Raw genomic sequence first — 13,202 nt, forward strand, 5'->3', positions numbered from 1 at the left:
AAGAACCTAGGTTCTGGCATTTGTGCTTCTACAGTATTGCATGGCATGGTTATTTAAAAAGGAAACTGGAGGTGATGTTGTTGTTGTTGTTTAGTCATTTAGTCATGTCCGACTCTTCGTGACCCCATGGACCAGAGCACGCCAGGTGATGTTACTTCTGTCAGATGCTAAAATAGCTGTGTATTCTTGCCCTTTTGATGGTATGATAACGGAAGCTAAGGGAACTGTACTCCTCAAGAATGCTGATGGATTTTAGCAGAGGAGAGATGCCGCAAAGGGAAACCTCAGGATCTGAGCAGGAGAAAAACTCTCCCTGCTTTTGGCTTCCAGCAACTGGTATTCTGAATTATCACTGCCTCCAGCTGCCATCAACAGCCCTCTCTTCCATCAGTTCCTCCAATCCTCTTAAAGTCATCTGGGACCCCACATTTAAACTCTTCCCTGGTCTCCTGCTGGCCCTAGTAGGACCAACTTGGCCAGTTAGCCCTGGTGATCACTTGATGTTTACTGACTGGGGTTCCCCCCCCCCAAAAAATGACCCCTGAATTTTTGAACTTTATTGACATTGATGCTGCATTTATGTTGTATTTTATGTTGTTTCTATGCTGTTTTTAAGTCACATTTTAATCAATGTTTTGTGTTTGCTGTTAGCTGCCCTGAGCCCAGTTTTTAAACCGGGAAGGGTGGGGTATAAATAAAAAATTAATTTAATTTAGTAAGTTGGTGGCCAGCCCTGCCTCCTGCGTGTGATGGCCTGGGACTCGGGCTCGGACTCGGAACCAGAGGAGTCCCAGTCTGCACCGGATCCTTTGCCTCAGGCATCATCCGAACCAAGTCTGGGGCCTGATCCTGAAGAGTCCCAGTCGGCACAGGTTCCCCTGCAACAAACACCAGCTGCGCCGAGTCAGGAGCCTGAGTCCACCCTGGTTCCAGATGTGTGGATGACCTTGTTGCCTCCAGCTGGGCCATCACTTACAGCTGCTCCACTACCGGTTGGGTCAGGGGAGGCTGAGGCAGCCTCTGGGTCTAGTAACCCACAGACGTCTCCCGAGCTGCAGAGACTGAGGTCTGAGAGGAGGAGAGACCTGAGTACTCGCAGGAGGAGTGCTTGCCTTTGGGCGAGACAGGGAGGTGAGTCGCCGGGGGATCAGGACCGACAAAGATAAAAGGCTGTCGGACCCCACCCCAGGTTGCAGGAGCAACATTGCTGTATGCTAGATCCTGCCTGAGATCCTGTACCTGTCCTTGCCTGGTTTCCTGCCTTGGCCCTGTGCGACTGACTCCCAGCAGAACCTTCGGATCCTGGACCGCACCTGGACTGCGTTTCACAGGTTACCCCCGGGCCCAGCACACTGCGTGGGGGGGGGGGGGGGGAGTTCCACAGTTTTAACTATGTGCTGTGTGAAACGGTAGCTCATTCTAGTTCCAAACTCTAAATCTTTGGAATTCAGCAAAAAGCAGGGTTGGAATGTTCAAACCAAAAGTTGGCTGGAAGTCCGGGGGGGGGGTGACATGCAATTGGGAACCAGGAAGAGGAGCATCAAAGTTTCCTCCTCTTGCAAAACTTCTTTGCTATTTTTGCTAGCCAAGGTTAAGTGCAGGGAAGAGTTGCCAGTCGGGTCCAGAGTTCTCTCCTTGCCCCCCCTGCAAAGGACTCTATAAGGGCTCTTGTGTCCCTCCATAAGGGAAGATTTTCTTTTATTACAATGGAATGCTGGGAAGACCCTACAAGATTCCTCCCACGCAGAAGTGCCACCTAGGAAATTTGTGGAAGAGGAGAAGGCTACCAATCACTACCAGCCACAAGGGCTATATTCTGCCCTCTACAGTCGGGGGCAGCAAGACTTCTGAATCCCAGTTGCCAGAAACTGCAGGAGAGTTGCTCTTGTGCTCGGATCCTGCTCGCAAGTTTCCCATCATGGTTGGCCCCTGTGAGAACAGGATGCTGGACTAGATAGGCCCCTTTGGCCTGATCATCATCATTTATTTTTTATACCCCACCCATCTAGCTGGGTTTCCCCAGCCACTCTAGGTGGCTTCCAACAAAATATTAAAATACAGTAGTCTATCAAACATTAATAGCTTCCCTAAACAGGGCTGCCTTCAGATGTCTTCTAAAAGTCTGGTAGTTGTTGTTCTCTTTGACATCTGGTGGGAGGGCGTTCCACAGGGCAGGCGCCACCACTGAGAAGGCCCTGTGCCTGGTACCCTGTTACCTCACTCCTCGCATGGAGGGAACCGCCAGAAGGCCCTCGGAGCTGGACCTCAGTGTCCGGGCAGAACGATGGGGGTGGAGATGCTCCTTCAGGTATACTGGACCGAGGCCGTTTAGGGCTTCAAAGGTCAGCACCAACACTTTGATCATGGGTTCTTTTGAATTTTAGACCCTGGATTTAAGGGTTGTAACTACACACAAATCCCAAAATCTGCTTTCCAGGAGATCTCACAACGTGTGCTTTCGCTTAGCATGCTGCAGGGGGCACTCCAACACCAAACAAGGTCCCAGCGCATAAACATGGCAACCACCCGTAATAGCAGCTTCCTGCCACCCGGCCACCCCAGGGTCTGCCCCGTCCTGAACGTGAAGGGTTAAGGCATGAGGTGATGGGGGTTTCGGTGCAGAGAAAGCCAGGCAGCTCTACGGCTCGAGATTTTTCTTTTTTTTTTTTATTGCACCTTAATGTGAACTTTACAGGAGTTTGAAAAAATAGAGATCTTATATCCATCGTTAAAAAGTGCATTTTTCAAAGCTGTCTTTATTTGCTATTTTTGCTAGCCAAGGTTAAGTGCAGGGAAGAGTCGCCAGCCGGGTCCAGAGTTCTCTCCCCTCCTTCCCGTCCGACGGCCCCCCCCCCTGCTGCTTAACAAAACAACATCACACACAAAAATAATATTACAGCACAAGGGGGTAAAAATAATATAATAATAATTATAATAGTTAAAAAATTAAAAATATTCCCCCATTTCCCCAGCAAGTGTATAATAAGCAATTAAAAATAAAAGCCGGTTAAAATAAAAGTCCATAAGATTAAAAATAATTCTGGTTTAAAAAAAAAAATTAAACACAACATTGAAAGCTTGGTCACGAGGAAAGTTTTTTTTGAAACATCCTGAACGGCGTGCTCTAGAGCTCCATAAAAGCAACAAGGCAGCTGTTTTTGTTTTTTTGTTTTACCCCAGTCCATAAACACACTCGTGTGGCAGGTTAATAAGAGGCAGCGCGGTGTCAGAAGCGGGCAGCGCTGTTGCACAAGATCACACACAAGAGATACACAAGCGCCGCTTGGCGTTGGCAACCAAAGCAACAGGGCGCAAGGAGACCCTGGGGTGGGGTGGGGGGGCCACTTCACAAGCAACACGGCTGCAAACCGATTGAAATGCAGGGACAGGCTGGGCCACCGACACTTTTCAAAAAGGGAGCTCACATTTGAGGATCCGGGCACCCTAAAATGATATCCACCACGGTGCAGCTAGGCAGGAAGGAAGCCAGAAGCCCAGAAATTAGGAAAGGCTGCAGCCGGGGATGGAAGTCAGCTAAATATCCAGAGGGTTTTTTTCTCATCAACAGTGTCACCAAGGGAGAAAAGGGTGGTGGGGAGAAGAGCCAGCTTCAAAAACCACGGATACATCAAGCAAAAGGAAACCGAGAGGTTACAGGCAGCTTAAAGTACATAGTGTCACAATATCAAGGGTCGGGGAGGAAAGCATCTATACAAGGAGGGGGGAGAGAGGTCCGTTCACAGTATATCACCAAGCGCAGCTCCCCAACATCCCGGCAAAATGGTTGCCAGCCACCCACCCACGGGAAACCGAGCAAAGGAAGAAGCCCCTAGTGGGAAGAGGATTCATTCGGGGGTGGGGTGGGGATGTGGCCAAGTTTAAAAGGCGGTGGGTAGACCCAACGTAGAGCTGGCCCCCCAACCAGCTGGACAAAAATAAGAGATGTGGCGTTCCAGACAGCCCACTGTGCAAATTCCTAGCAAAAAAGCTTTCTTTACAAGCATGGAGGCTGCTATCCTCTGAAAGGCTTCTGTATTTTCTGACAGGCCCACCAGGGCTGCCAAACTATTGCACAAGTTTAAAATCTGGTGAATTTTGCAGCAGAGGTTCTCATTAATTAAGTTTTCCATTTTGGATTGAACTGAATATATATATATTAACAAAGTATGAAGAAAAAGAAGAAAACTTCTTTTTCTTCATACTTTAAGACCAAATACTTTTCTACTGCCCTTTGATTATATTCCCAGGACATTCACCAAAGCGCCTAAACTGGTAATCGTGTGAACTGGAATAATTTCTGCTTGCAAGCCTATTAAAGTAGACTTGCTCCTCTGCGCGTTAAGGGTGCAACTCATAAGGAACTGAATTCTGTTGCGCTTACTTCTGAGTAAGCATGCGCCTCTGATCAGGCAGCAAGTTTAAGCCACACAGAAAACAAAGCTTTTAAGCACCTCCTGCGCCATATTCTAGACTTTTTTTTTTTGAGGTTGACAGTAGGCACCTGCCAAAATAATTTGGGAAAGGATGGTCGCTGGCCGGTCAATCTCTCAACCACGTTTCATAGTGCAGGCTGATAAAGTGCCTTGAGAGTGCCCATTTATAACCGTGCAGCTGGCAGAAGATTCATAAGCAGCCAGGCAATGTAGGGTCTGCTAGAACAGGGGGGAGGGAGCCCACCCCCACTCCTCCTCATTCCCCCTACTGACAGGTCATCCCCTTTTGCTCGGCTTCTTACAACAAGACGACCCCTTGGGGTCCCTTTCCAAGTCTACAATTCTATGATTCCATGAACAAAAGGCAGCAAGAATCAGAGAACCATCGTCACAGTCCACACAGTGCCAAAAAGTCCACGTTCAGCAAAAGGCAAGGGCCCCGTTCCCCCACAGAAAGCAAGTTTTAGGCTCAGAGTTCTTCTGAGGCGGAGGGTAGATCATCCATCGCTGCAGCCCAGAAACATCCTTCCTCCTTCGCTCTCCCATTTGGAAATTGCAAAGCCCAAAAAACAAGGAAATGTTGAAAGCGACCGTCGAGACACAAAAAGGCGTTCCACTCACTGCACCCCGGCAGTCTGAACATCAACAACAACATGGTCACAGAGCATGGGTGCTGGTGTAGCAATGGCTGGCGGGTGACTTGGTCTCTTTATAGATAGATATTGGTGTTTTAAAGGTTCGACGCTCCCAAGCTGGGGGGGGTACGCATTTGCCATTTCTCTCTCTCTCTCTCTTGTGCCCCCCTTCGCTTAACGCAGAAGTTTGCACACATGGGTCGTTTTGGTTTGTTTTTTCCAATGGAGGTCAGGCAGAGAAAAGGTTTCGAGATTGGGAGGCGGTTGGGCTTTTGCATTTTGTTTTTGCGCGTTTTGTTTTTTTGAGTTTCACAACGCAAGGAGCGAGGGAGAGTTCAGGGAGTCCGAGGACTGGTCGCTGCTGCTGTTCCGCTGGTGTGTGGCTCCACAGGTGGCTCCCTCTGGGTAGGTGAAGACAAACGAAGACGTATAGGAAGGGTTAGCCGGGTATGGGTCGGTCAGCTGTTCACCATGTGAAAAGTAAGAACTAGAAAACGCTACCTCCGCGGGGGACAAGGCCTGCACTCCGCCAAGGGTCTGCTGGTAGTGGAGGGGCAGCGACGAGTAGGCCGTGGGCCCAAAGGGGTCCTCCTTGACCGCCAGGGCTAAAGCGCTCACCTCGCCCGAGGTGCCCGGCTGCCCGATCAGTTCTGGCACGTCCTCGTAAGGGATCTTGCAGCTGGGCTTGTGAGCCACCAGGACAAACTCCAGCCGTTCGCGTTCCTTCTGAAGCTCCGCGATCTCCGACTCCAGCTCAGCCTTCTCCTCCTCCAGCTGGTCAGTCTCCTGGGGAAGGAGCGGGGGACATCAGCGGAGTCAGCAAGGAAGCCATGGGGGGCGGGCAGGGAAGGGGAGGTGAGATGGTGTGGAATTGGGGAGCTGGGAGGGACACCACCAGTTCCCTTGGGTGGTGCGTCTGGCCAAAATTCCCCAGAGGCTCAGGACCGCAATACCTCAAGGACCACTTGTTTCTATATGAACCAACCCAGACCCTGAGATCATCTTCTGAGGCCCTCCTTTGGGTGCCTCCTCCTCAAGAGGTGCAGAGGGTGGCAACACAAGAACGGGGCCTTTTCTGCAGTAGCTCCCCATTTGTGGAATGCTCTCCCCAGGGAAGTTCACCTGGCGCCTTCATTATACAGTGGTACCTCGGGTTAAGAACTTAATTCATTCTGAAGGTCCATTCTTAACCTGAAACGGTTCTTAACCTGAAGCACCACTTTAGCTAATGGGGCCTCCTGCTGCCACCGCGCCGCTGCTGCGCTATTTCTGTTCTCATCCTGAAGCAAAGTTCTTAACCCGAGGTACTATTTCTGGGTTAGTGGAGTCTGTAACCTGAAGCGTATGTAATCCGAGGTACCACCTGTACACCTTTAGGCGCCAGGCAAAAACATTCCTTTTTAACCAGGCCTTTGGCTGATCTGATTGACATCCTATGCCCTTTTAAAATGTGTTTTGTGTGGGCGGCTATTGGGTTGTTTTTATTAGGTATTTTGTGGCTTTACATCTTGAGTTTATTCTGTGAACTGCCCAGAGACCCCCAGGTATAGGGCAGTATATAAATTCAAATAATAATAACAACCACCACCAGAAGGTTGGTGGTTCAAGCCCAGCCAGGGACGCCTGTGGGTAGTCTGCATCTGCCATCTTGCCTCACTGCCTGCTCAATACCCAACCAAGGAGAAGCAATGGTGGTCATGGATCCCACCAGACTAGACCCAACTCATCTGCCTTTTCCATATGCTATACAGAGACCAAACTTCCCTGGAGGGCACCAAGCTCTCAAAGTCTTCTCTAATTCCATCAACTTCAGAGGATAAACTACTTTAAAAGCCTCCCAGGCTGAAGTCTATGGCTAAGTTTTTTGGGGGGCCATCCCAGTTTTGGGGGGCACTGCAGTCAAGGAGTCTGCCATTTCTCCTGCTCTAGCCAAGCAAGCGTCCCTTTGCCCTCTTTCAAAATGGCGCCTGCAGGACCAGAGGGGCCACCGCTGGGCGAGAACCACTCCAGCCAACAGACTCTATGGCGCCCATTCCTCTAGCATCCTCCAAGATGGCGGCCTAGAGCTGTTACCTACATTGCAGGGAAAGTGGAGGGAAAGCAAGAGGAGACAACCCAGTCTCAGCTTGAAGCTCAGGAGAAGGGAGGAACTGGGGTTTGCTTGGTCCCCAAAAGATGGGGATGAGCTGTCCGTTTTTGAAGATTAGTAAATAAAGCTTGCTATCCTAAATATGGGAGCCCAAAACAGCTTAGAAAAAGCTACAGGGAGAACGGCATAAAAAAATTTTTTTTTTTAACCAACCAACACCTTTTTCAAATATCCCGATCGAAGAAAAAACATTTCAAACTCTTTTGCCTGAAAAACCTGGATTTCAGGGCTTCATTGGGGTTTTGGAAGATTGGATCAATGCAGCTTTGGGGCTGTGTGGGGTTGGAGGGCGAGAAGGGCAGGAACAGGCGATACATTCCCAGACAGACTCTTTGGCTTTTCCCCACGGTCATAGGGAATGAAATAATCGGCCGTTTGTGGCCCCTTAAAATGGTAATAGCGGCCACGCAGAGACAACATGGGATAGTGGTTAGAGCCTGAGAGACACCAGGATTCAACCCCCACTTGGCCGTGAAGCAAACGGTGAGCCTCCGGTCACAGTCCCTCTCAGCCTGACCGCAGGGTTGTTGTGGAGATTAAATGTGAGGGAGGTGGGCTATAAATGCAATAGACAAATTGGCCATTAAGCCAAGCAGAACAGGGCCCTGAGGCAGCTCCACCTCCCTCAAAGCTTGTGGGTTCCCCCCCCCAAGGGCAGGGCCAGTGGCACCACAAAGCTCATGGCCAGGAAGTCCCCGTTCTCCACTCACCGCTTGAAGTCGGTCTGTCAGTTCACGGCGGCGATTCCTGCACTTGGCGGCTGCAAGCTTGTTCCTCTCCCTCCGGACACGGCGTTTCTCTTCCTCCTCCGGTGTCAGCTGCAAGGGCAGGAGAAATAGGCAGTCAGTCCATGGATGAAGGCTAGAGACAATTCTCCCTTTCTGGACATGGCATTGTCCCAAAGGACTTTGCCACCACCTCTCTCCTGCAGGGCAAACCAGCTGCATCCATCCCTAATGAACCTTGGAGAAGCTGGTCTATCTTTGGACTTCATGAAGAGACAGCAGATCCCTTTTCCTGACTGGCTGTCAAGAATCCTGGGATCCACACAAGCGACCCCTGCCGCCAACACTATCTTTGCTCATTCTGGTGGGGCAAATGGACATACTGGGTTTTACACCCCAGTATTCAACCCAGGAGAATACACTCAAGTAACCCTATGAGACTCTGAATCCAGAGGTTGTGGGTTTGAGCCTCGCATTGGTCAAAAGATTCCTGCATTGCAGGGGGTTGGACTAGATGACTAACGGTCCCTTCCCAACTCTGCAAGTCTATGAAAAGTTGCAGCAACGTCGGAGCACCAGATTTGGGAGGGTCAAGCAGCCCACCTTAGCTGGACACTGCCCAGTCAGGAATCCGAAGTGGTTCCGGCTACAGTGGACTGGCAAATTCGTCGCTGCAATCTGGATAAGTCACCCATACTTTCCCCCAAGCTACCAAGGGGGCGAGAGGGCAGAGAAGGCAACCAGCCAACATCCCTCCCCAAAAATATATATACCAAAGGCAACCGTTAAGGCTATTTGGGGAATCTGTCAAGCGGGGCCAAATCAAGGGTCCAAACGATTTGAGTTAATAACCTCGTCGCCGGCTCCCCAGAGGAAGTTCCACAGGAGAAGCAGGGCCCTACAATCCTCCCCGCTCACCGTTTCCTCCCGAGTCCTTCGGGGCCGGGCCCTGGTGGAGCGTGGCTGGGCGGCAGGCAGCCCCGAGGGGCCGGCACCGTAGGCAGCGCTCAGTCCTGGGGTGGAATAGCTGGTCCCCGGCAAGTCGTAGGGGTCCACAGTGGGTGGCGGCTGCTGCTGCTGCTGCTGTTGTTGAGGCATTTGCTGGCCCGGAGGCTGCTGAGACTGGGCCATGGAGGAAATCAGGGTGGGCTGCACCAACCACTGCAGGTCTTGGCTAGTCGATATGGCAGTCACTGTTGGCACAAAGGATCCGGGCATTTCCCCAAGGCCACTGCACTCCTGGGGAGGGAGAGAGAGAAAGCGGCATGCATGCTCAGAGGACGGCAGAAATAAGGCTTCCGTGTTCCTTCTTCACGAAGCACCTTTGCGGGCAACCGTGTCCTAAATGATCCAGGTGACATGGATCATTCGCCCCCCAAGGCGAATGCCTAACAAATGAAGTATTTTGCTTTATCAATAAAATGTTTGTGGGAGTAGTGTGTGCAGCTGGTTTCTTCTCAACCTCATTCATTATTACGGTTTTTAAAAAGCAACCTTGGCCACTACCAAGAGGGCCTTCTTGGCAGTGGCACCTGCCCTGTGGAACGCCCTCCCACCAGATGTGAAAGAGAAAAACAACTACCAGACTTTTAGAAGACATCTGAAGGCAGCCCTCTTTAGGGAAGACTACTGTATTTTAATACTTTGTTGGAAGCCTCCCAGAGTGGCTGGGGAAACCCAGCTGGATGGGTGGGGTATAAATAGTAAATTATTATTATTTAATGTTTGTAAGCCGCTTTGAGTTCATTTTTTTGGGGGGGGGGAGAACTGTAGAGTTGGAATGGGATCCGAGGGTCATCTAGTCCAGCCCCCTGCATTGCTGAACTACAAATCCCATCAACTTCAGCTTTAGTCCCAATGACACCTGGAGCACCAACCCCATGTCTAAGCCAAAGTGTCACCTAACTAAGACCAAAGGGGCTTGGACCCGATGACCCCTTATGACCCCTTGGCAACTCTATGATATGAGCCACCACAGCTGGCTCTGTCATCTGGGTTATGAGAGAGGAATTGCCAACTGCAGTGGAAATGCAACACAGATATTCTGTCGCTGAGTGAGTTGGATTTCTGTTAAAAGAGTTGGTGGAAGCTTGTGGCAAACACTGTTCCCTCTCCAGCTTGAGAACTGAAGGCTAACCTCTCATTCCTTGAATAAGTGACATCAGGAAATATTAACAAATATCACGAGATCAAATGAAGAGGAAGCATCAGCCATCAGTGACTGCCACCACCATGGACACTTTTAGGACATGATACCAGAATTCTTTTTATTGCTTTTCAGGGGGAAGATACATATATTTGTGTGTGTGTGTGTGTGTGTGTGTGTGTGTTGTATCCTGCACCTATACTGGGAATAATAGTCTCTGGTTCGAAACCTTGGCTTTTTTCTGGTCTTTTTTTAGGACGAAACCTCAAAGCACACAAGCTACCAGAAGGTGTGATATAATAAGAGTCCCAAGTACAATAAGATCTGAGGGGAAGAAAGCTGCCGGAGATTCACCCAGCAGGTAACATAGCTCAAAAATAACTCTTAGACAAGGTGCTCTAAAGCAACTCAACTCCAGGTGGGGAAAGCAGTGAATCGGAGGGCAAAATGAGGCTCATCCCTAAAATTTGCTGCTCCTTCCCTTAAAAGCAAAGGGAAAGGGTTTCACCCGAGTGACGCTATGCAGTTCACAGGAAAGCCAAGCTGCCTCCAAGCCACAATATCTGGCCTTCCGCCCCACACTTCCAAATGGGTCGGGGGCTGGCTGCCATTCCTGGCTGGAGTGTCAGAAGCAAGCACATTTATACCTAATATTATTACCCATTTCCCACGTTCACCAGTGGGTCAGAGCAAGCTGTGGGGCTCCTCCACCCCTTCATTGCAGCCCCCTCTGAATTGCAGAGGGGCGTGCGCGCCCCTAGAGCTCCCAGAGGACCAGGGACAACATTGGGAGGGCATGCATCTTCCTCTCCCAATTTAGCAAGGGAAGGAAAGAGATGGATGCTTATTATGGGCTGGAGCAAGGCCCGTTTCTCTCTTCCAGCTAAAGGGGGCATTATGGAGTGCGGAGCTGGAAACTGCCCCCCGAAATACGGGACGCAAAGCATTGCACTCCTGCTCCTTCCACAGTTGGAGAGGATTATTTTTAGCATTTCCTTTTTGCTCTGCTGACTTGCACCAAGATAGAAGCAGCAGCAGCAGCAGCAGCAAGCAGGGGCTGGAGGGGGCGTGGCCTCCCCTTCCCAGGCCCGGCCAATCCGCGCGCTCCTCCCGCCCGCCCCGCCCCTTAGCAACGGGGGTGGCCCAGCGTTCCAAAATAACCCGCGCGCCTCGGGGAGGAGGAGGAGGTGGAGGAGAAACGCGCCGTGCGTGCTTCACGTCAGCACGGAGGGTTCCAGCACGTCATGCGTTACGCACAACCCCGCCCCCCTTTCCCCCCTTTCGTCTTCGCGCTCGCCTCCTCCACTCCCCCCGCCTCCTCTCCGCGCATGCGCGTTCGAAACCCCGGAGGGAAGCGGGGTGCGGGAAGCGGAGAGAGTTGAGGAATGCGGACCGCAGGGGAGACTTGCGCGCGCGGGGAGAGTTTTGCGGGAGATCCGTTTCAATTGCTACTGCCGGAATATTTTAATTCTATTTTGCTTTCCAATCGCGGGTCGGACACCCGATCCGGAGAATTAATTTCCGCGTGTTTTAAAAACGAAATAAAATAGGGAAGGGGGGGGGGATCTGTACCGCAATCGGGATCAATTTGGGAGGGGATCGGCCGAAGTGGGCAGGTGGGGCAAAAAAGGAAGGACGGCGGGGAGGGAAGAGGAAAACGAAAAGCACATGCAGTTGCGGTGGGGGGGGGCGTGAGAGTCCCCCGATAGGCAGACAGGCATGCAAGCACCGGAGACCCCGAGCTGACCAGCGCTTGGATCAGGGGCTGGGGGTGCAGGGAACTGCAAGGGGAGTAAGAAGGGAGCCCCGTCCCCGCCTCCGATCTCCTGGATCCCGGCGCCCGGAAGAGTCCGGTGCAAAGGACGCACCCCCCCCCCCCATTCCCATGGCTGGACGAAAGAACCCGTCAAGCAAGTGTTTGTCCCTTCACACACACACCGCGATCCGCGGCTCTCTTACCTGCGAGGAGGCGGCAGCGGCGGCCGTGGGGCTCCCGAAAGAATCCACCGAGGAGAGGTACTGGGACTCGGCCGAAGGGGACGAGCTGCACCGGGAGGTGGAGTCGTAGTCTCCGGGGAAGCCCTGATACATCTCCCTCGGGGGCGCCGGGGAAAGGCCGCGGCCTCGCCGGGGGCGCCTGGAAGCCAAGGTGAGCGCCGAGCACAGCCAGCCGGCCGACCCTCCCGCCGCTGCTGCCGCTGCCGTGGTCGCCGCCGCCGGATCCGAGGCAGGAGGCTCGGGGCGCCTGCGAGAGTTGCTCTTCTCCGGGTCGCCTGGCGGAGGGGGAGACGGCTCCCTCGGGTCCCCCCCTTCGCTCTCCTTTCAAAGCAACAGCATGGTCCCGAAGGCAGCGGCAGGCCGAAGTTCCACCGGTCGAGCCAACTCCAACCCCAACGCGCGCCCGGGAGAAAAGCCTCCCCCCTCCCCCCAAAACAAGCAGCCAGCAATCCGAAGCGATCGGTCGGTTTCCGAGCAGCAGTGTCGGGATCTCCCCTCCGGCGCTCGCTTCTTTCTCCGCTGCCCGCCGCCGGTCTTCCTTCCCGGGCCCGAAATCTTATGAATGAGCCACGCTCAGCCTCGCAGCCTATTTATACAAGAGGGGGGCCGTGCCCCTCGTGACGTCAACCAGGAAGCGCGCCGATCCGGCCCCCCAAACGCGGATCCCCGGCGATCCCGGACCTCGCCGACCCCGAAACTCGGCCCGCGGCTCCCTCTCTCCCCGACCTCCCCGCTTGCCCAAAGGGGTCTCCGTGCGGGGCCGCCAAAGGGCTATTTCAGCGGGGATCCCTCGCTCCGCCCCGCCGGAGTTCCTGTGACGCAATTAGCCATATATGGCCTTGTCTCGGCTGTGTTTGTTTGGTATCCTAGCAATGACGTCAGAGGGAATCCCTTTCTCACAGGCCTCGCCGATTGGGCGGCGGCGGCGCTGGAGAGCTTTCGTGTTTGCCGCCGCGGCTTTTTATCAATAGAAACTTTTACTACCGTTCTAGAAATGGCATTGGGAGCGGGAGGCGCGCGGAGGGGAAGGCGAGGGGGGGCGCATCTCTTCTTGCCCCCCCCCTCCAGAAACCAACACCCCCCACCCCACATTAGGGAGAAGACTCCGGGGGATGC

At 52.7% G+C, this 13,202-nt stretch overlaps 1 protein-coding gene across 2 annotated transcripts; it reads right to left on the reverse strand.

Moving 5' to 3' along the window:
- Window positions 1-2,728: 2,728 nt before the first annotated feature.
- FOSB (FosB proto-oncogene, AP-1 transcription factor subunit) lies at window positions 2,729-12,836 on the reverse strand. Of its 2 annotated transcripts, XM_081019128.1 has the most exons (5): window positions 12,048-12,836; window positions 8,861-9,181; window positions 7,928-8,035; window positions 5,570-5,854; window positions 2,729-5,469 (listed from the first exon to the last, which is right to left on the reverse strand). In XM_081019128.1, the coding sequence occupies exons 1-5, from the start codon at window positions 12,177-12,179 to the stop codon at window positions 5,404-5,406; spliced, it is 912 nt and encodes a 303-aa protein (XP_080875254.1). In that variant the 5' UTR covers window positions 12,180-12,836; the 3' UTR covers window positions 2,729-5,403. The 2 variants fall into 2 exon arrangements, with proteins under 2 accessions (XP_080875254.1, XP_080875253.1); XM_081019127.1 differs by having other exon boundaries at window positions 2,729-5,854; window positions 12,048-12,834.
- Window positions 12,837-13,202: the final 366 nt, after the last annotated feature.

Source organism: Podarcis pityusensis (assembly GCF_964106645.2).
Source record: "Podarcis pityusensis genome assembly, chromosome: 8".
Classification (NCBI taxonomy): domain Eukaryota; kingdom Metazoa; phylum Chordata; class Lepidosauria; order Squamata; family Lacertidae; genus Podarcis; species Podarcis pityusensis.

What these genes read in the sequence shown, in the direction of transcription:
- FOSB (XM_081019127.1), bottom strand. Translation starts at nt 12,179, where the DNA reads ATGTATCAGGGCTTCCCCGGAGACTACGACTCCACCTCCCGGTGCAGC. An exon ending in GAAGGACTCGGGAGGAAACG is followed by an intron (nt 8,036 to 8,860) that starts GTGAGCGGGGAG and finishes CTGCCCTTGCAG; the next exon opens with CTGACACCGGAGGAGGAAGA. An exon ending in TGACAGACCGACTTCAAGCG is followed by an intron (nt 5,855 to 7,927) that starts GTGAGTGGAGAA and finishes CTCCTTCCCCAG; the next exon opens with GAGACTGACCAGCTGGAGGA.